At 42.7% G+C, this 20,055-nt stretch overlaps 1 protein-coding gene across 1 annotated transcript in view; it reads right to left on the bottom strand.

Moving 5' to 3' along the window:
- Positions 1-1,345: 1,345 nt before the first annotated feature.
- ASXL3 (ASXL transcriptional regulator 3) overlaps positions 1,346-20,055 on the bottom strand; it is a 143,288-nt gene continuing 124,578 nt past the window's right edge. The window contains exons 10-11 of the mRNA XM_060029529.1: positions 8,308-10,264; positions 1,346-5,583 (exon numbers count right to left, since the gene is read on the bottom strand). Of these exons, the coding sequence (XP_059885512.1) occupies positions 1,888-5,583; positions 8,308-10,264 (5,653 nt within the window). The 3' untranslated portion in view covers positions 1,346-1,887. The remainder of the gene's footprint in view (positions 5,584-8,307; positions 10,265-20,055) is intronic.

Here is a 20,055-nt window from a genome sequence, read left to right as displayed (position 1 = left end):
GCAACTGAAGCACCGAATCTCAGCCGCGGAGGTAGGCCTTCTTTGCTTTGCTTTCTTCCTAAGATAAAGTATCTTTCACTATCAGCAATGTGTTAGTAAAAATGACATCTCTATCACCTAATGATATTTGGCAACATCACAATAATAAATATGGAGGAAAAAAATATACCATGGTTGATTACTATAAAAAAAAAATTACAAGTTTTTTTTTTCCCACAGGAATGAAATTTCTGCTCATTCCAGTTAATTTTTAAGACATATTTTAAGGGAATGTCAAAAGTTAACATTGATTAGGATGATCCCTTGTGAAAATATCTGTCAAATTCTTACCCTGGATACAGAAGATTTTCCCCCCATATTTTTTAAAATTCTACAGCCACAATCAACCAGTGGGTTAATGGTACTCCACATTTTGTGCTCTGTAATCTGAAGTTAAATGGACATGGTCTTTGTTCTTTCATCTCCCCACGGTGTGCATGTGCTTTTGAACTTGCTTTAGGGAACAGAGCCTGCTGAACTACAGCTGTTCTCTGGCATGAGGGTGGCCACAGTACATGGAATGGAGCTCAAATACTCAACACCCAGACTACTGGATAAACACTGACAATAGTTGTAAGATGCAGTATCCCTTTTTCAAAAGCAGTTCCACTCCCCCAAATATGAAGAATGCACTGAATTCACCTGAAGGGGGGGCGGGGGTGGGAAACAAAACATGCAACACCCAGAACAATTTTTTAAAATAAGGGCTAGTTTAGAGTCAAATATAATTACATAGATCGTGACTCATGAGGAAAAAACTGTTCAGAAAAATGTTGACACTTCAGCCTTCTGTAGTCCCTCTCATCATCAATGACACTTTAAAAAAAGAGGTGGCCAACCTCTGCAAAGTCGGAAGCCGGAATACACTGGTGTCATCAATAAAGGGTTACGATTATTTCCCCCCAATTTTAATATCTAGTAATTGTATTAGAGTGAATAGAATGGACCGATATTTACATCGCCAACGCATTTAGGTGTGTTTGCATACACAGCATTTTACTTGTTTGCTTTGAATTTTAGGACTTTTTTTTCATACTTGCTCTTAGAAGCCACACATGAAGCTCTGAAATCCTCTGGGCCTATGGCTCTCTGTTGTCCAACTGATCTTACAGTCTCGGGTGTCAAAGGGCTTGAACCAGATTGCTGGGCATGAGGCCCACACTGCAATTTCAGGTGGAAAAGACATTTCACTACAATATGTGTACCATGTCCAAGGCAGATCCAGAGAATCTGCCAGTCTCTGAAAAGAGTCAAAAGGGAGGAAAGAGAATAAGGACAGTGGAGTTCATTAATGGCATACCTCCTTTAATACCTTTTGTGATATGAGTAAATACAAGGAATCATACACTGAAATCAGATTCCCTTTTCCAAATATGATGTAACCACTATGGTAAAGGTAGGTCCAAAGGAGTCAACGGTTGGAACCCTCGCTGTAATGGTTAATCTACAGAAGAATGCATCACCACCTTAAATTGCTGTTACCGATCTCTCTCCACATCTCCATTGCTGGTTACCATTAAGTAGTTTAAAATGTCCTTTTCCTATCTACACCTGGATTAAAAAAAGAAAGAAACAAATTGGGAGTGACCTGTATACACACGAATAGAAACTTTCCAAAGCTGCAAATGGCAACTAAATATGTAAAAGACATGCTGTTGAGCCCCTCGGCTGGAATGCGATCTCTCCTTTCCCAGAAACGCAAGAAAATAATCATCTAGAGAAAAGATCATCTGTTCCAAAGTAAAATAAATTAGCACGCTATAAACGACTGAGCTGTTCAATTTGTTGTTGCTGACGCCGTTTGGCTTTTCCGTGGTGAAAAGGGATACTGCATCTTTCACTCAGCTCTTATCGCACAACCAGGCAAGCTACACAGAGTTTAGAAGGCCCTATGCAGTCGTCGTGGCAGAAGGCCCCACAGCCTTTGCACACAATCATGGCTTTCAGCCGGCAAGAGCATTTCAGTTCCAACTCATCCGCGTTGCTGCTGTCGGCAAAGTTCTGCACGGGCATCTGAGCGTTCTGACCAGGCAGACCCGTGGTGGGATTGGAGCCACTTCCCAAAATCCCAATGGACTTTTCAATTGCAGATGCTGCCCTTTTGAAGCTCGTGCTACCGAAGTGTATTGTTGGATAATTTCCACAGAGCTGCTGTTGTTGCTGCACCTGCATTTTCTGAGCAGCTAATTGGGTAAAAGGCTTCTGTGGCTCAGAAAGCAAATAGGAAGAGAAATCTGCATTTTTCAGCGCAAACACCTTCAACTGTTCTTTCATTTCATTCTGGTCATAGGAAACTTGTTTCATGCCCAGTTCACAGCTGCTGCTTAAACCTTCCTCAAAAGAAAGAGGTTCCGATTTTATATTGCTACATATGCCCGTGGACTGTGGCCAACTAAGTCTCTTAGTGGTTTCCATGGTAACTGGCGGTTGTTTTTGATCGGAGGGGACTTCTGGATTAGGCAGAGGTGGAGGTAGTGGCGGCGGCGGCGGGGGAGGTGGGGGCAGAGCCAAGGGGGGAGGGGGCGGGGGATGCACTAGTGCTTTGTGCGGCACCCCGTGCGGGGTCCCCCCCATGTCATCACCTTCTTTAATGGGCATGTTGGGGGGCACCATATTGGCTAACCTTAGCTGGTGAGGTGCTGAGGAAAGGCTAACCTCTCCCAGTCCCTTTTGCTCAAGATGCCTATTGAAGGAAAACGTGTTACAGCCCACGGGGGCTTTGGCAGAGGCTGGTAACAGAGCCGCGGTAGGAATGGGGCCCCTGGCAGCCAGAGGCATTTGGTAAAACTGCTGTCTGTGGGAGGTCCCAGCGTCGGGGTGGAAGCCGTCGTTCTTGTCGACGTGAAACAGGTTCTGCTGGAAGCTACAGGAGGGGAGCAGCCGCTTCTGCTGTTTGACCTCAGGGCTGTGAGCCATCTTGCTCTGCACAGGGTGCTTGTTCAGCCACTCCTGCTTCAGCGGCTGGCTGAGTCCCAGCTGATTCACGCCGGAGCTGATGACACACGGCACCCCTTTCACATCTGGGTCCGCCAACAACTTCCCTGGTTCACATTTCACTTGAGTGTGTTCCCCCCCGGTCCTGGCGACTCTCTTCTTGGGGTGGTTCTCCCGCTTCCTCATTTGTAGTGGTGCGAGAGCTCCTGCCAGGTAGCCTTTCCCGTCTGCATTGGGAGAGTTAGGGGGCATTTCAACCACGTTCCTCTCGGGGGCTGTTTTACCCACTGAGGTAGTTTGAAGAGGCAGAGGAAGCCTGTTGATTTCGAGCTTGGCTCCCAGTCTGGGCTGGGGCAACACTTTTTCCAAAGGCAAGTTGCCCTGGAGCAACTGTGTGACGAGGGGATTGTTCGCCTCCACCGATGACAGACGGCAGCTGGAGCTCCCTGCACTGGGAACTCTTTTCAGGGTGTCTGTAGCCAGAGAGATGGCCTCTTCCATGGGACCAGAGGCGGGGGCCTGCACGGTCTGCGTCTGTTGCACACTCGGGGCTGCCCCTGCAGCTGGAGGATGCAGCTCAGGGCCAGGGAAGTCGTCGGCGTCCATCCTAAAGCCCCTGTCCACGTCGTGAGGTTCGGACTTCACTGGGAGAGGGACGCTTGTGATGAGATTCCTGGGGTGAAGTTCCGCCACATGCGAGGAGCTGGCGTGCTCGGTCTTGATGGCCTTCGGACAGCCCTGCTCCAGATATTCCTTCTGTTTATTGGAAGCAGGGTGGCTGAGCAGAGGCTGTCCTGCACTCCTCACCCCGTCCTCGCCCCAGCAGATCCGGCTGCCCGGGTTATACTGATGGCTACAGGTTGTGTCGGCTTCACTTTTGAACGTGGTTATGCCATGCGCCTGCTCAGCAAAGCTGAGACTCAGAGGAGTCCCCTCGTTTAAGTTATCTGGAACCACGAGGGGCCCTTCACGGAGACCCGGGCAGGTGGCCTGCATCGTTTGACTGTCTTGTTTTGCCGCGGAAGCAGCAATGAAACTGGGACCGTGATCTCCGCCTTCACTTGCAACCGGCTCAGGCCTGCTGATGACAGACACCTGCGGACACGCCACGGGCTGAACGGCTGCTTCCGTCCTCCCGGACCTGCTCTGGAGGTCCACGCCGGCTTCTGTGCTCTCAAGAGAGACAGTCAGAGATGACGCAGAGGTCAGCGTGGTGCTGTGGTCGACGATGACTTTACACGGAATCGAGCGGTTTATGGCTGCTGGTGCGAAGCCCCCCGGGGGTGGCTGAGGTCTCCCAGAAGTGTCTGCCCTGTTCCGAGTCCCTGAAGTTTTGTCCAAGCTTTCAGCACTTAACGTGGGAGGACTGTCATAAGAGTTTACAGTCAGCATGCTTGCAGTAAACGCTGCGACAGGTGGGCGTGCCACCAGGGCGTCAGTGACTGCGACGGGGTCCCTGCAGCCGAGGGCGGCTCTCACAGTGGTGCCCATGGACATGGTGGCCTGTTCTTCGCTCCCAGGCATGGCTATCTTCTCAGAAGGAAATCTGCTGTTCATTCCCGTTGGGGGAATCAAGACAGAGCTAGTGGAGAGATGGTTTGGCAAGTTGCTTCCAGTGGAGGGAGTTGGCACAGAGGTGTACTGACTGGAGACTAGGCTGCCAGCACTGCTGCTGGGTGCCAGTAACTGCGCGTCATCCCGGGGGCTCGCTGCGCTGGAGCCCTCCGTGGTGGCCGGAAGAGGGGTGCTCTCAATACATTTTGGTATAATGGCTATGCATGGAGTGTCCGTTCCCTGGATGGTTTTTAACATGCTTATGTTACAAGCAGAAATTGTAGTGTTTGCACTGTCAACAGACATTAGGACAGAGGATTTATCAACAGAACTCACAAAGGGATGTTCTTTAATTGCTCCCGACATAGCAGTGCTGCAGACAGACACGGGGATGGGATTTTTATTAAAAAGCATGGGCACACTGCTATTTTCAGAAGAGGTAGATGAAACAATTTTCTCAGACAAGTGTGACACAGGTGTGTTTTCGTCAGAACTATGCACAGATAAGTCCGTGGCAATTTCTGGAAGTTTGGTCGGGTTGAGAGACTGCTGTAGTACAGTGGTGGGCTCCCGGAGGTGCGCAGCCTTGTTGCTGGGAGATCGGCAGTTTGGATTGACAATGATGACACCAGGCGAGCCTTCGATTTTTGTTTCAGGGGCAGAAGAGACTTCTAAGCTTGGAGGCCCTTCCTTTGAGCCGAGCGGAGGCAACCGGGGCTCTTTAGTGTTCTGGAAGAGGTGGGCTCGGGCTTGATGCTTTGCGAAGAGCTTCACCTTCGTCTGCTCTTTGATATGCGCCAGAGTTCTGGCTTTTCCGCCCTCTCCTGGGCTCCCCATAGCTCCCGAAACAATGCTCGCGGCCGCCGCCACGGCTGCCGCTGCTGCCGCCTCTCGCTGGGCTCTTGCTTGCTGGGCTCGGGCCTTGATGTCCGCCAGAGTCCTGGCTCCCGTGTTCCTCCCGCCACTGACCGATGTGCCAGATGACGCGCGAGCCTCTGGTTTGGAGACTGGTTGGCTCTTGATAATAAAGGGTGGCCCGATTTTGGAAAGCTGTATCTACAGGAAGGGGGAAAATCGAAAGATAAAGTGCGTGTACACGATCACAGACAAGGCGCATGTGTACGTGACCACAGAGGGACGTGGGCACACAGGCACGCGAGGGCGGGGAGTAGCCGCATCCTCTCCTAAGGGGGCAAGAACGGCACCTAATACCCTGAATGGGCCTTTGGGGTATAAAGCAGCAATAAACGCAGCACGAATGGGAAAATTTAAAATTTTAACCTCTGTTTTCAATCCATAAAATATTAACCGGTGACTTCATTTGGCATGGAAATGAAACGTCTTTTAAAGCCTCATATAAATGGAAACAAAACCCAGGCTTCTTAAAATGAGGTGAGCTAAAAAGAGTTAGAAATAGTCAGCTTTCAACTTATCTTCCTGGCTGGCATGAAGATACTCAGGCCAGCCAGGAAGAATAGAGATATTCAAAACTCTATTTGAATTTATCTGCCTTAATTTATCTGTCTTAATTTGACACAAAGGAAAAAGGAAAAAAGCCCTAACCAAGGGTCAGAAGACTAGAATTCTCAGCCTGGCTTGACACAAAGGAATGCTGTGAACCTAGGCAAATCACTGTGTACTTCAGTTTCTCCAATAATCTCCCCGAGTCAGAGACTCTGTAGGTTTTATGTGGTCCCATACCACCTAGCATGCCGCCATATATAATATATATATATATGTATATATATATATAAATATATATATACACATATATATATATAAAATAAGCATACAATATGACTTTGTAAACTGTAAACAGTAAGACTAGTTATTTCTGGTCTATTTCTTTCACAGAGGTGTTATAAAGATGGAATGAGACTATACTTGTGAAAGTGCTTTGCTTTCCAAAGGGATTTTATTATTATTATTATGTTTTCTTGAAAGCAAGGGCAACTGTAGTTTTCTGCCTCCAAAAGAGAGTACGGGTTGGGCAGCTTACTTGATATTGGAAATCTACAATCTGCTGAATTTAGTAAATGTCCCAGCCCACACTGTTCACCCACTCATCTAATTAAGAGACTCAGTCATCACCAAATTCGTGAGGCACAAGACCGAACAACAAACAACCCAAAGCAATGCCTATGATGCTTCAGTCACTAAGAATATTCCCAGAGTCACAGATTTGTAGAGCTGGCAGGGATCTAGTTAAAGCCCTTCGCTTACAGTTGAAAAAACTGAGCCCCTGGAGATGGGCTGCCTTGGGTTCATATAACTAGGGAGTGACAGAGCCTTTGGGCTCCCCATTCTGTGCTGTTGACACGTACTGTATTTCCTTATATTTTTTCCTCTAGAAAAAATTTTCCTGGAAAACTTACACCTCTCTTCTTAACATATGTGCATTTACATATATTGACATTATAAATACCTGACACAGACTACAGGATCGTGTCAATTTGGAATTATGTTTTAGCACTTTGGTAGATGGTTTATCTTCCTGAGCTATCTCGTTTCTCATTTTCAAATTTCTGATGGCTCTCTTCTAATCCAAAGGTTCCAGTGATAGATAAATTTAGAAAAGGAATTCAGTTTTACCTTTTAAATATTTCCCTTAGTTTAAAAAATTAAAAACATGAAGCCTAACAAACATTAAATATATTTATTGTATCTCTCTATCCATCTATCTTTACATAAAGTGTATATCACTTTGAAAATAAGCTTTTGACAAAAAAATTAGACTGAAATGTTTAAAATTATTTCCTAAGGAAAGCATGCTTATATTTTTCTTTTCATTGCTTCAGAAATTAAAATGCATAGCAGGGTTTTAATGGGAGCTTAATATGCATCTTTTATATCTCTAGAATCTTATTTAACAGGGACTGCTTTATTAAATAGAATAATTACAATCACACCCCTAAAAGTCAGCCTTAGGGAGATCATGAGTCACATATTAAAAGTAGATGTCAGAGCAGAGCAAAATAAAGAGAAAGATTAAGAAAAATAAATCTTGAGTATGTCTGTAATTCTTTGAGTTAACCTTAATTTTTAGTTTAGTTAGGCAGAGTCAATTTATATACAAGAGTTGTTTTCTGAGAGTTAAAATCTACCTGGGATCAAAATAAAATATATAAATAGGAATGTTTGTCTACAGGCTTTATTACTGTGTGAAGTTAAATACTTCTTTATTATTTTGGAAATAAAATAGTAGGATTTGTATACCTATGTATCTATAGCATCTTCCTCAGGGTTTGTGAAGTGATTTCATTGATTTATTCAAGAAATATTTAATGAGGCTCTTTCAGAAGCTAGCGCCTCTCTGTTAGGCAGAGGGGATGTTCAACATTTGTTGGAAAATGAATGAGGAGATAACACGTACCTTCATTTCTTGAGGGCAAGCCTCTGACTTTTGACTACTGCTTTCTCTAGTCCTACTGAACTTTTATAGGATGCTGAATTATCTTTCCAATTTTTCCAAGTTTATATAGGTCTCTGTCCTACACTGTGGAGTCCCCCAGAGACCCTGTATCTCGGTGGCCTGTGGGCTCCTCCAGGGCCTGTTCTCCCTCCGCCCTTCTTTTTCCTTAAACGCCAAGGTCTAAATATGTACATCTATCTAAACTTATTGTATGAGCTCAACGCAGTCTGAAAAAGGATCATTTAATATTAGACTGGTGCTGGGAGTATTAGATTATAAACTGCTACATTTATTTTTGAAATATTAAGTATCTAAATAGAAAAAGCCTATCTATGGAATTTCCCTTTTTTTAAAAAAAAATACCATACCTTGAGAGGTGGAACCCTTGGTTCCTCTCTTGGAGGCTGTTCTTTCTCAGATGGACTGCTGGATGACATGCTCCGGCTTGACTGGTCATCTTCTATCCTAGCCCTCTTCTCCTTACAGATCCCAAAGCTGTGATGCTCTGCGGTTTTCCTCTTCGATATCTCAGATTCTCTACTTTCATTTCTTACCCCATCTGGGGACTTGGAGGGCTCTGACAACTTGGAAGTATGAGAGGTCTCCAACCGATTCTGTGAGCTCCCTGGCTTATGCATTTTATTTCTAGAGCCTTCTGAAAATGAAGCCTTATCCACCGATGAGATGTATTGCTTGTCCTGTAATTTAGCTGATGGGAGCTCATTTCCCTTACTCTCTGTCTCTTCAGAAAAGACAGGTAATTCCAATGGTGAAGACATCGCTTTCTTTTCTGTTCTTTGCAGGACATTATGATTTTTAACTTTTATCATTTCTGTAGAAGGAAGTTCTGGAATCGAAGCGGGATAAGGCTTCTCAGTTTCAACATGTGATTTACAAGGCTGCTGATTCAGGGTCTTATTGTGCAATTCTTCTGATGAATATGCTTCAGGAGCAATGGAAGAAGAACCCATTTTGATAGGCTCAGGAGTATTTGATAGAGGCTTCTGCTGAGAGGTAAGGCTCTCTCCCAGGGGCTTGGCAGGGGCAGAACCTTCATCTTTCTGGGGGGAGAGTGGTTCTTCAGATATGGAAGTTGACTTTCTTTGTTGATGCACCATTCTTTCATTCATGGAAGAACTGGAAATTGGAGATGTTTCTGAAGGAAGTGGCAAACTGGATATAAAAGTGGTCTCAGATGTGAGAAGCATGGAAGACACTGAAGAAGTTTCTGATGTCAAAGGTAAATCAGACATGGGCGAGGTTTCTGATGTTAAAGGTAAATTTGACACTGGGGATGCTTCAGATGTTAACGGTAAATTGGACATCAAAGATACTTCTGATATTTCAGGTGAAGTGGATATTGGAGAGATTTCTGACATCAAAGATGCATGAAGATTTTCATCAGTGGCATTTCGCTGATTATATTTGTCCACATTTTCAGTGCTGGACACCTCAGAACAAAACGTTGTCTCGAGGGAGGCTGGGGTACATGATTCTTCTGAAGTGGATTGGGTTTCCCCTCCTGGGGATGTCAGGCTGGTACAGGCTCCCTCTGGGCTCTCAGAAGAGAAGGATGTTTCAGAGATGCAAGCATTTTCAGAAAGCTGTTCATCAGGATCACTCTGCAGCTCCATATCTACAGCGACTCCTTCACTTGGAAATTGGCCTTCTAAAGACGATGACCCTGTTTTAATTTTTGGAGTGTTGGTCTCTAGTGCAGTTTCTGGCTCCTTATGTTCTGTGTCATTGACATGAGTCCCAGATGAAGTGGAAGGAACGAGAGAGTCACAGACTTCTAGCTGATCAATGACAACTGACATCTCTTCCTGGGGAGATTCTGATTTCTCTTCCACTTTAACGTCAACATGAGGCAAAGTTTCTAAAACATCATTCATTATAACACAGGATTCCAAGTTATCTTCAGGAGGTGCTATTTGGGGCTCCTCATGAGAGTTGGCTGGACTTTCTGACTCCTCAGAAAAGTCAGGTATTGTCTTGTGATTCTCATCCTGGCACTCACAGATGCTAGTCTCTACCTCTTCCTCGATTTCTTCCTGAATCACAGATTCTTCGGGGATCAGGATGTCCTCTGATTCTGACTCTGTCATTACATCTTTACCTATGTCTACCATGGGACAAAGTGTAGCACAGAAATCAGGCTCCGGAGAAGTTGGACTTTTCATACTTTTTGGCTGTTGTTCTTTCAAGGGAGTCTGTGCAGATAGACCAGGAAGGCCAGAGGTCCCGCATGAAGAACTGCTTTCAGCTCCATCACTGTTTGGTCCAGATGTGAGTTTTATAGAGTCCTCTCTTGACATGCCCAACCTGAACAGAAATTAGAAATATTAAATTATTGTTCAACCACAAAACATGAAAGGTACAACTTGGATTTCTCACCAAATATAGTATTCATAGAAGTAAATGCATAAAATTAATTTTATAATCACTAAGTAACATGTTTAGCTTATATAAACCATAGTTTATGATGGATTAGTTTTTCTACTGCTTTTATAATCATAACTAAAATAAACTCTACTTCTGTTTAAAAAGTATTGATTTTTATTCTGTAAGTAAGGGAGACTGCATACTAAAAAGATTAAAAAAAATATGGGCTGAAAAGCAAAACAATGTATAAGACCTAAATTTTTTAAAGTCAGAAAGTAGAAGTATGTCCTTATAATAGAAAGTTACATAGTCCTTAAAGGATGCAACATCACCAAATAATTAAGATCAATGGAAGATGGGTATGTTGTAAAATCTTGAAATGGAAATGACTTCCAAAGATTAAGTTCTATTAACCCAATGTAAAAGGTGTCCATCACCATATTTTAGTACAATATCTAAGTGTCTAACCTAATACAAGATGGAAATTTCACTAAATAAACATATTTGGGGTCATCAAAGTTGATTCTACTAGATTACATTCATGTGAGGCAAGACTTTTAAAAATTCTTTCACGTAGATCTCTTACTGTAAAGATATTCCATAAAAAGTGAGTGTAGAATATCAAGAAATAACCCAGCCTAATGTTCAGGTCATAAGGTAAAGTTTATCAGAATTGCAATCAACAATATTGTAAATCACTATTTCCTGTCATACTAAGTTACAATGTCAGCATCAGATGGTAGGGGAATATGCTGCTCTAAATGAAGTTAAATTAGAGTACAGGCAATTACAAAGATGAGCAGAAGAGAGAACATTCCCAGAGGAAGAAACATATTTGTGTGAGGAAATACCGCTATAACAGGAAAATACCTCAGTAAAATATTCTTCAACCTTTTAGTTAAATTAAATCCTCAAAATGAAAGGGAAATAAAATTGAATACACTTTTTGGGTATTTGATCATTGCGTTCTTCACTAAAATTCAGAAGGCTGAGAAAGGAAGATAGAGGACCCTTCCTTCATAATTAGTCTCTTTTCTTTCAACTTTCCCTAAGATGGGTTCAAATTAAACCACAATTTATATTATAGTGAGAGGAAAAGAATAATATAACTACACTACAGATGAATTTAGAGCAGAATAATCAGCTAGGAATAAGGTCTCCTGGGGCCAGATCAAGCAGAGATACCACTGATACCAGGTTAGATGGAGAACACACAGAATCTACCCACTGGCAGCCAAATTTCAGCTAGCTGATTAATAAGAATATTATTAAATATATTTAATATTATTAAATATCATCTATGTATATAATATATATATATCTCATATGGAAAACAGCACTGTATAAAACGTGTAAACATTTTATTATTTTCATGGGAAAATAGATTTAAGGTGGCATAAGGCATAGAAGGAAGACGTTCACAGCACACCACATAACCACACAAAGGAAAACTCTGACCGCCTGAAATCTAGACTGCAAATCAACAGACCAACTCCTATAATTTTGAGTTAGCATATACATGGGATCCCTACAAGAAATTAAAACGAATATAGGACAGTACTGTATTACAGGCAGAATAAGCCAATGAGAACCAAAATAAAGATCTCAAAGAGCAGAAAACTAAATCAGACAGATCTTAACTAAAGCTGAATTTCAGTGGTAACATTCTTGGGAAAACTTAGAACGATGAGAAGGCACATGGTGTCAGTCAACTGAAAATTATCTGATGCTAGGAAAATATCCCTCACATATTGAAGGAATGTAGGTAATCTAGAAGTAACAAAATTAGAAGGGTAGTCAATGAAATGTCCAAAATACATCAGTCATCCAATACGTAATCAAAGATAGGAAAAGACAAGCAAGAAGTCCAGGGATGTAAGGGGACGGAAACTCCATGGATAAACTACAGCAAGAAAAGGGTCAATCAAGTAAAAGAACTGTTTATATTCAGAACTCAGTGATGCTGATGGGGAGTCGTGTTTACTACAGTATTGTAGCTGTCACCTTCCAGGACAGGAGTCTTTAACTTGATATCCATGAGAGTCTACGGAGCCCCCAAATTTCATGTAAAAAATTGTAGGTGTGTGAATTTTTCTGAGAAGGATTTGCAGGTGAGCTAATTACTGAACCACACCAAGTAAAACTGGGGAAATTACTTAGTTTCACTGCCTCTCAGTTTCCTAAACCCTTTTTAAAATAAGAATAATAATGGTACCCACCTTATAGGACTGCTGGGAGGGTTAAGTGAAACAATATTTGCAAAGCTCTTAGAAACCTATCAGAGCCAGAGTATGTTCAAGGATTGTTTGCTTGACTGAGGAAAAACTCTCTGTATGGTCTCTACAATGCAGGCTCTCTGGCATCTAGGATAGTGTGTGGCACGGAGGCGATGCTGCATGAATACTGAATTGATAAAAGCACAGGCCCAACACTCAACAAAAATTAAGGACCAGTTTTTTGGAGGTAACTAACTTGGTTATGCTTCTGCCATTACTGACAAGAGTGCTCCCAACATTCCCTTTGTCAGAAAAGGTAAGGAAGGCAGGGTTCTTAATCCTGCTGGACATGAGCACGATGGGGAAGCATCTAAAAATACAAATTCCTGGGCTCAACTCCTGAAGATCACCCATCAGTACATCTGGGGTGGGAAATCTGTACCTATTTTTAAAAGCTCCAATGAAGATTGTGATGCCAGAGGCTTGAGTAATACTGCTGGCAACTAGCCTGTAACTAGCGTGCCACAATTTTAATTTTTGAGAAAGGACATTAATTATCTCCTTTTAGCTTTGCTTAAATATGTATATGCATCCAAAGTCCTAGGGCAGCAACTGAAAAGGAGTCTTCCTACTCAAACTCAGGAGGAGGGCTACTTAGGACAACTCACCAGAGGCAAGGCTGCTCCGAGTAAGCAGGCTGCTCATCACGTGATGTCTTTTTACAACGAGCGCTCATGTGAGACTCCCCCTGACGGTTTTCCTCATTTACAGGGGGAGTTTCGTGAAATTAGATCAAATGGTACAGGTTGTGTTGCCTGCAACCACCTCAGTGTCTTTTACACAAAACAACGACTTTCGAGGGGATGAGAAGATGGCGGAAGAGTAAGACGCAGAGATCACCTTCCTCCCCACAGATACACCAGAAATACATCTACACGTGGAACAACTCCTACATAACACCTACTGAAGGCTGGCAGAAGACCTCAAACCTCCCAAAAGGCAAGAAACTCCCCACGTACCTGGGTAGGGCAAAAGAAAAAACAGAGACTAAAGAATAGGGACGGGACCTGCACCAGTGGGAGGGAGCTGTGAAGGAGGAAAGGTTTCCACCCCCTTCGCGGCCAGAGACTGCGGGTGGCAGAGGGGGAAAGCTTCGGAGCCACGGAGGAGAGCACAGCAACAGGGGTGCGGAGGGCAAAACGGAGAGATTCCCGCACAGAGGATCAGGGCCGACCGGCACTCACCAGCCTGAGAGGCTTGTCTGCTCACCCGCCGCGGAGGGCGGGGCTGCGAGCTGAGGCCTGGGCTTCTGTCGGAGCGCTGGGAGAGGACTGGGGTTGGCGGCGTGAACACAGCCTGCAGGGGGTTAGTGCACCACGTCTAGCTGGGAGGGAGTCCGGGGAAAAGTCTGGACCTGCCGAAGAGGCAAGAGACTTTTTCTTCCCTCTTTGTTTCCTGGTGCGCGAGGAGAGGGGATTAAGCGCCCTGCTTAAAGGAGCTCCAGAGATGGGCGCGAGCCGCGGCTAAAAGCGCGGACCCCAGAAACGGGCAGGAGACGCTAAGGCTGCTGCTGCCACCACCACCAAGAAGCCTGTATGCGAGCACAGGTCACTGTCCACGCCCCCTTCCGGGGAGCCTGTGCAGCACGCCACTGCCAGGGTCCCGGGATCCAGGGACAACTTCCCCGGGAGAACGCACGGCACACCTCAGGCTGGTGCAACGTCACGCTGGCCTCTGCTGCCACAGGCTCACCCCACACTCCGTGCCCCTCCCTCACCCCGGCCTGAGGAGCCAGAGCCCCCGAATCAGCGGTTCCTTTAACCCCGTCCTGTCTGAGCGAACAACAGATGCCCTCCGGCGACCTACACGCAGAGGCGGGGCCAAGTCCAAAGCTTGAGCCCCGGGAGCTGTGAAAACAAAGAAGAGAAATGGAAATCTCTCCCAGCAGCCTCAGAAGCAGCGGATTAAAGCTCCACAATCAACTTGATGTACCCTTCATCTGTGGAATACATGAATAGACAACGAGTCATCCCAAATTGAGGAGGTGGACTTTGAGAGCAAGATTTATGATTTCTTCCCCTTTTCCTCTTTTTGAGAGTGTGTATGTGTATGCTTCTATGTGAGATTTTGTCTGTATAGCTTTGCTTCCACCATTTGTCCTAGGGTTCTATCCGTCCGTTTTTTTTTTTCTTTTCTTTTTAAAAAATTTTTTTTCCTTAATAATAATTTTTTATTTTAATAACTTTATTTTATCTTTATTTAATCTTTCTTTCTTTCTTTCCTTCCTTCCTTCCCTCCTTCCTTCCTCCCTCCCTCCTTTCTTTCTCTTCTTCTTTCTTTCTTTTTCTTTCTTTCTTTTCTTCCTTCCTTCCTTTTCTTCCTTCCTTCCTTTGCTCCCTCGCTCCCTCCCTCCCGCCCTCTCTCTCTCTCTTTCTTTCTTTCTTTCTACTTTTTCTGCCTTTTATTCTGACCCGTGTGGATGAAAGGCTCTTGGTGCTGCAGCCAGGACTCAGTGCTGTGCCTCTGATGTGGGAGAGCCAACTTCAGGACACTGGTCAACAAGAGACCTCCCAGCTCCACATAATATTAAACAGCGAAAATCTCCCAGAGATCTCCATCTCAACACCAGCAACCAGCTTCACTCAACGACCAGCAAGCTACAGTTCTGGACACCCTATGCCAAACAACTAGCAAGACAGGAACACAACCCCACCTATTAGCAGAGAGGCTGCCTAAAATCATAATAAGTCCACAGACACCCCAAAACACACCACCAGACGTGGAACTGCCCACCAGAAAGACAAGATCCAGCCTCATCCACCAGAACACAGGCATTAGTCCCCTCCACCAGGAAGCCTACAAAACCCACTGAACCAACTTTAGCCACTGGGGACAGACACCAAAAACAACGGGAACTACGAACCTGCAGCCTGCAAAAAGAAGACCCCAAACACAGTAAGATAAGCAAAATGAGAAGACAGAAAAACACACAGCAGATGAAGGAGCAAGGTAAAAACCCACCAGACCTAACAAATGAAGAGGAAATAGGCAGTCTACCTGAAAAAGAATTCAGAATAATGATAGTAAAGATGATCCAAAATCTTGGAAATAGAATAGAGAAAATGCAAGAAACATTTAACAAGGACCTAGAAGAACTAAAGATGAAACAAGCAACGATGAACAACACAATAAATGAAATTAAAAATACTCTAGATGGGATCAATAGCAGAATAACTGAGGCAGAAGAATGGATAAGTGACCTGGAAGATAAAATACTGGAAATAACTACTGCAGAGCAGAATAAAGAAAAAAGAATGAAAAGAACTGAGGACAGTCTCAGAGACCTCTGGGACAACATTAAATGCACCAACATTCGAATTATAGGGGTTCCAGAAGAAGAAGAGAAAAAGAAAGGGACTGAGAAAATATTTGAAGAGATTATAGTTGAAAACTTCCCTAATATGGGAAAGGAAATAGATAATCAAGTCCAGGAAGCACAGAGTCCCATACAGGATAAATCCAAGGAGAAATACTCCAAGACACATATTAAACAAACTCTCAAAAATTAAATACAAAGAAAACATATTAAGAGCAGCAAGGGAAAAACAACAAACAACACACAAGGAAATCCCCACAAGGTTAACAGCTGATCTTTCAGCAGAAACTCTGCAAGCCAGAAGGGAGTGGCAGGACATATTGAAAGTGTTGAAGAAGAAAAACCTGCAACCAAGATTACTCTACCCAGCAAGGATCTCATTCAGATTTGATGGAGAAATTAAAACCTTTACAGACAAGCAAAAGCTGAGAGAGTTCAGCACCACCAAACCAGCTTTACAACAAATGCTAAAGGAACTTCTCTGGGAAAGAAACACAAGAGAAGGAAAAGACCTACAATAATGAACCCAAAACAATTAAGAAAATGGGAATAGGAACATACATATCAATAATTACCTTAAATGTAAATGGACTAAATGCTTCCACCAAAAGACACAGATTGGCTGAATGGATACAAAAACAAGACCCATATATATGCTGTCTACAAGAGACCCACTTCAGATCTAGAGACACATACAGACTGAAAGTAAGGGGATGGAAAAAGATATTCCATGCAAATGGAAACCAAAAGAAAGCTGGAGTAGCAATTCTCAGAGAAAACAGACTTTAAAATAAAGACTATTAGAAGAGACAAAGAAGGACACTACATAATGATCAAGGGATCGATCCAAGAAGATATAACAATTGCAAATATTTATGCACTCAACATAGGAGCACCTCAATACATAGGACAAATACTAACAGCCATAAAAGGGGAAATCGACAGCAACACATTCAAGTAGGGGACTTTAACACCCCACTTTCACCAATGGACAGATCATCCAAAATGAAAATAAATAAGGAAACACAAGCTTTAAATGGTACATTAAACAAGAAGGACTTAATTGGTATTTATAGGACATTCCATCCAAAAACAACAGAATACACATTCTCCTCAAGTGCTCATGGAACATTCTCCAGGATAGATCACATCTTGGGTCACAAATCAAGCCTTGGTAAATTTAAGAAAATTGAAATTGTATCAAGTATCTTTTCCGACCACAATGCCATGAGACTAGATATCAATTACAGGAAAAGATCTGTAAAAAATACAAACACATGGAGGCTAAATAATACACTACTTAATAATGAAGTGAGCACTGAAAAATCAAAGAGGAAATCAAAAAATACCTAGAAACAAATGTCAATGGAGACAAGACGACCCAAACCTATGGAAGGCAGCAAAAGAAGTTCTAAAAGGGAAGTTTATAGCAATACAGTCCTACCTTAAGAAACAGGAAACATCCCAAATAAACAACCTAACCTTGCACCTAAAGCAATAAGAGTAAGAAGAACAAAAAATCCCCAAAGTTAGCAGAAGGAAAGAAATCATAAAAATCAGATCAGAAATAAATGAAAAAGAAATAAAGAAATGATAGCAAAGATCAATAAAACTAAAAGCTGGTTCTTTGCGAAGTAAAAAAAAATTGATAAACCATTAGCCAGACTCATCAAGAAAGAAAAGGGAGAAGACACAAATCAGTAGAATTAGAAATGAAAAAGGAGAAGTAACAACTGACACTGCAGAAATACAAAAGATCATGAGAGATTACTACAAGCAACTCTATGCCAATAAAATGGACAACCTGGACAAAATGGACAAATTCTGAGAAATGCACAACTGCCAAGACTGAATCAGGAAGAAATAGAAAATATGAACAGACCAATCACAAGCACTGAAATTGAAAGTGTACTTAAAAATCCTCCAGCAAACAAAAGCCCAGGACCAGATGGCTTCACAGGTAAATTCTATCAAACGTTTAGAGAACAGCTAACACCTATCCTTCTCAAACTCTTCCAAAATATAGCAGAGGGAGGAACACTCCCAAACTCAGTCTACAAGGCCACCATCACCTTGATACCAAAACCAGACAAGGATGTCACAAAGAAAGAAAACTACAGGACAATATCACTGATGAACATAGATACAAAGATCCTCAACAAAATACTAGCAAACAGAATCCAACAGCACGTTAAAAGGATCATACACCATGATCAAGTGGGGTTTATTCCAGGAATGCAAGGATTCTTCAATATACGCAATCAATCAATGTGCTAAACCATATTAACAAATTGAAGGAGAAAAACCATATGATCATCTCAATAGATGCAGAGAAAGCTTTTGGCAACATTCAACACCATTTATGAGAAAAACCCTGCAGAAAGTAGGCAAAGAGGGAACTTTCCTCAACATAATAAAGGCCCTATGTGACAAACCCACAGCCAACATCGTCCTCAGTGGTTAAAAACTGAAAGCATTTCCACTAAGATCAGGAACAATACAAGGTTGCCCACTCTCACCACTCTTATTCAACATAGTTTTGGAAGTTTTAGCCATAGCAATCAGAGAAGAAAAGGAAATAAAAGGAATCCAAATAAGAAAAGAAAAAGTAAAGCTGTCACTGTTTGCAGATGACATGATACTATACATAGAGAATCCTAAAGATGCTACCAGAAAACTACTAGAGCTAAACAATAAATTTGGTAAAGTAGCAGGATACAAAATTAATGCACAGAAATCTCTGGCATTCCTATACACTAATGATGAAACATCTGAAAGTGAAATCAAGAAAACACTCCCATTTACCATTGCAACAAAAAGAATAAAATATCTAGGCATAAACCTACTTAAGGAGACAAAAGACCTGTATGCAGAAAATTATAAGACACTGATGCAAGAAATTAAAGATGATACAAATAGATGGAGAGATATACCATGTTCTTGGATTGGAATAATCAACATTGTGAAAATGACTCTACTACCCAAAGCAATCTACAGATTCAATGCAATGCCTATCAAACTACCCTGGCATTTTTCATAGAACTAGAATAAAAAATTTCATAATTTGTATGGAAACACAAAAAGACCCCGAATAGCCAAAGTAATCTTGAGAATGAAAAATGGAGCTGGAATAATCCCTGACTTCTGACTATACTACAAAGCTACAGTAATCAAGACAGTATGGTACTGGCACAAAAACAGAAAGAGAGATCAATGGAACAGAATAGAAAGCCCAGAGATAAACCCACGCACATATGGTCACCTTATCTTTGATAAAGGAGGCAGGAATGTACAGTGGAGAAAGGACAACCTCTTCAATAAGTGGTGCTGGGAAAACTGGACAGGTACATGTAAAAGTATGAGATTAGATCACCCCCTAGCACCATACACAAAAATAAGCTCAAAGTGGATTAAAGACCTAAATGTAAGGCCAGACACTATAAAACTCTTAGAGGAAAACATAGGCAGAACACTCTATGACATAAATCACAGCAAGATCCTTTTTGACCCACCTCCTAGAGAAATAGAAATAAAAACAAAAATAAACAAATGGGACCTAATGAAACTTCAAAGCTTTTGCACAGCAAAGGAAACCATAAACAAGACCAAAAGACAACCCTCAGAATGGGAGAAAATATTTGCAAATGAAGTAACTGACAAAGGATTACTCTTCAAAATTTACAAGCAGGGCTTCCCTGGTGGCGCAGTGGTTGAGAGTCCACCTGCCGATGCAGGGGACATGGGTTCGTGCCCTGGTCCAGGAAGATCCCACATGCCGCAGAGCGGCTAGGCCCATAAGCCATGGCCGCTGAGCCAGCATGTCCGGAGCCTGTGCTCCGCAACGAGAGAGGCCACGACAGTGAGAGGCCCACATAACACAAAAAAAAAAAAAAAAAAAAAGAAATTTACAAGCAGCTCATGCCCCTCAATATAAAAAACAACCCAATCCAAAACTGGGCAGAAGGCCTAAATAGACATTTCTCCAAAGAAGATATAAGATTGCCAACCAACACATGAAAGAATGTTCAACATCATTAATCATTAGAGAAATGCAAATCAAAACTACAATGAGATATCATCTCACACCAGTCTGAATAGCTATCATCAAAAAATCTAGAAACAATAAATGCTGGAGAGGA

Source organism: Delphinus delphis, chromosome 13 (genome assembly GCF_949987515.2).
Source record: "Delphinus delphis chromosome 13, mDelDel1.2, whole genome shotgun sequence".
NCBI lineage: Eukaryota > Metazoa > Chordata > Mammalia > Artiodactyla > Delphinidae > Delphinus > Delphinus delphis.
The sequence above is the reverse complement of the archived record's forward strand: the minus strand, read 5'-3'. Positions and strand labels throughout refer to the sequence as shown.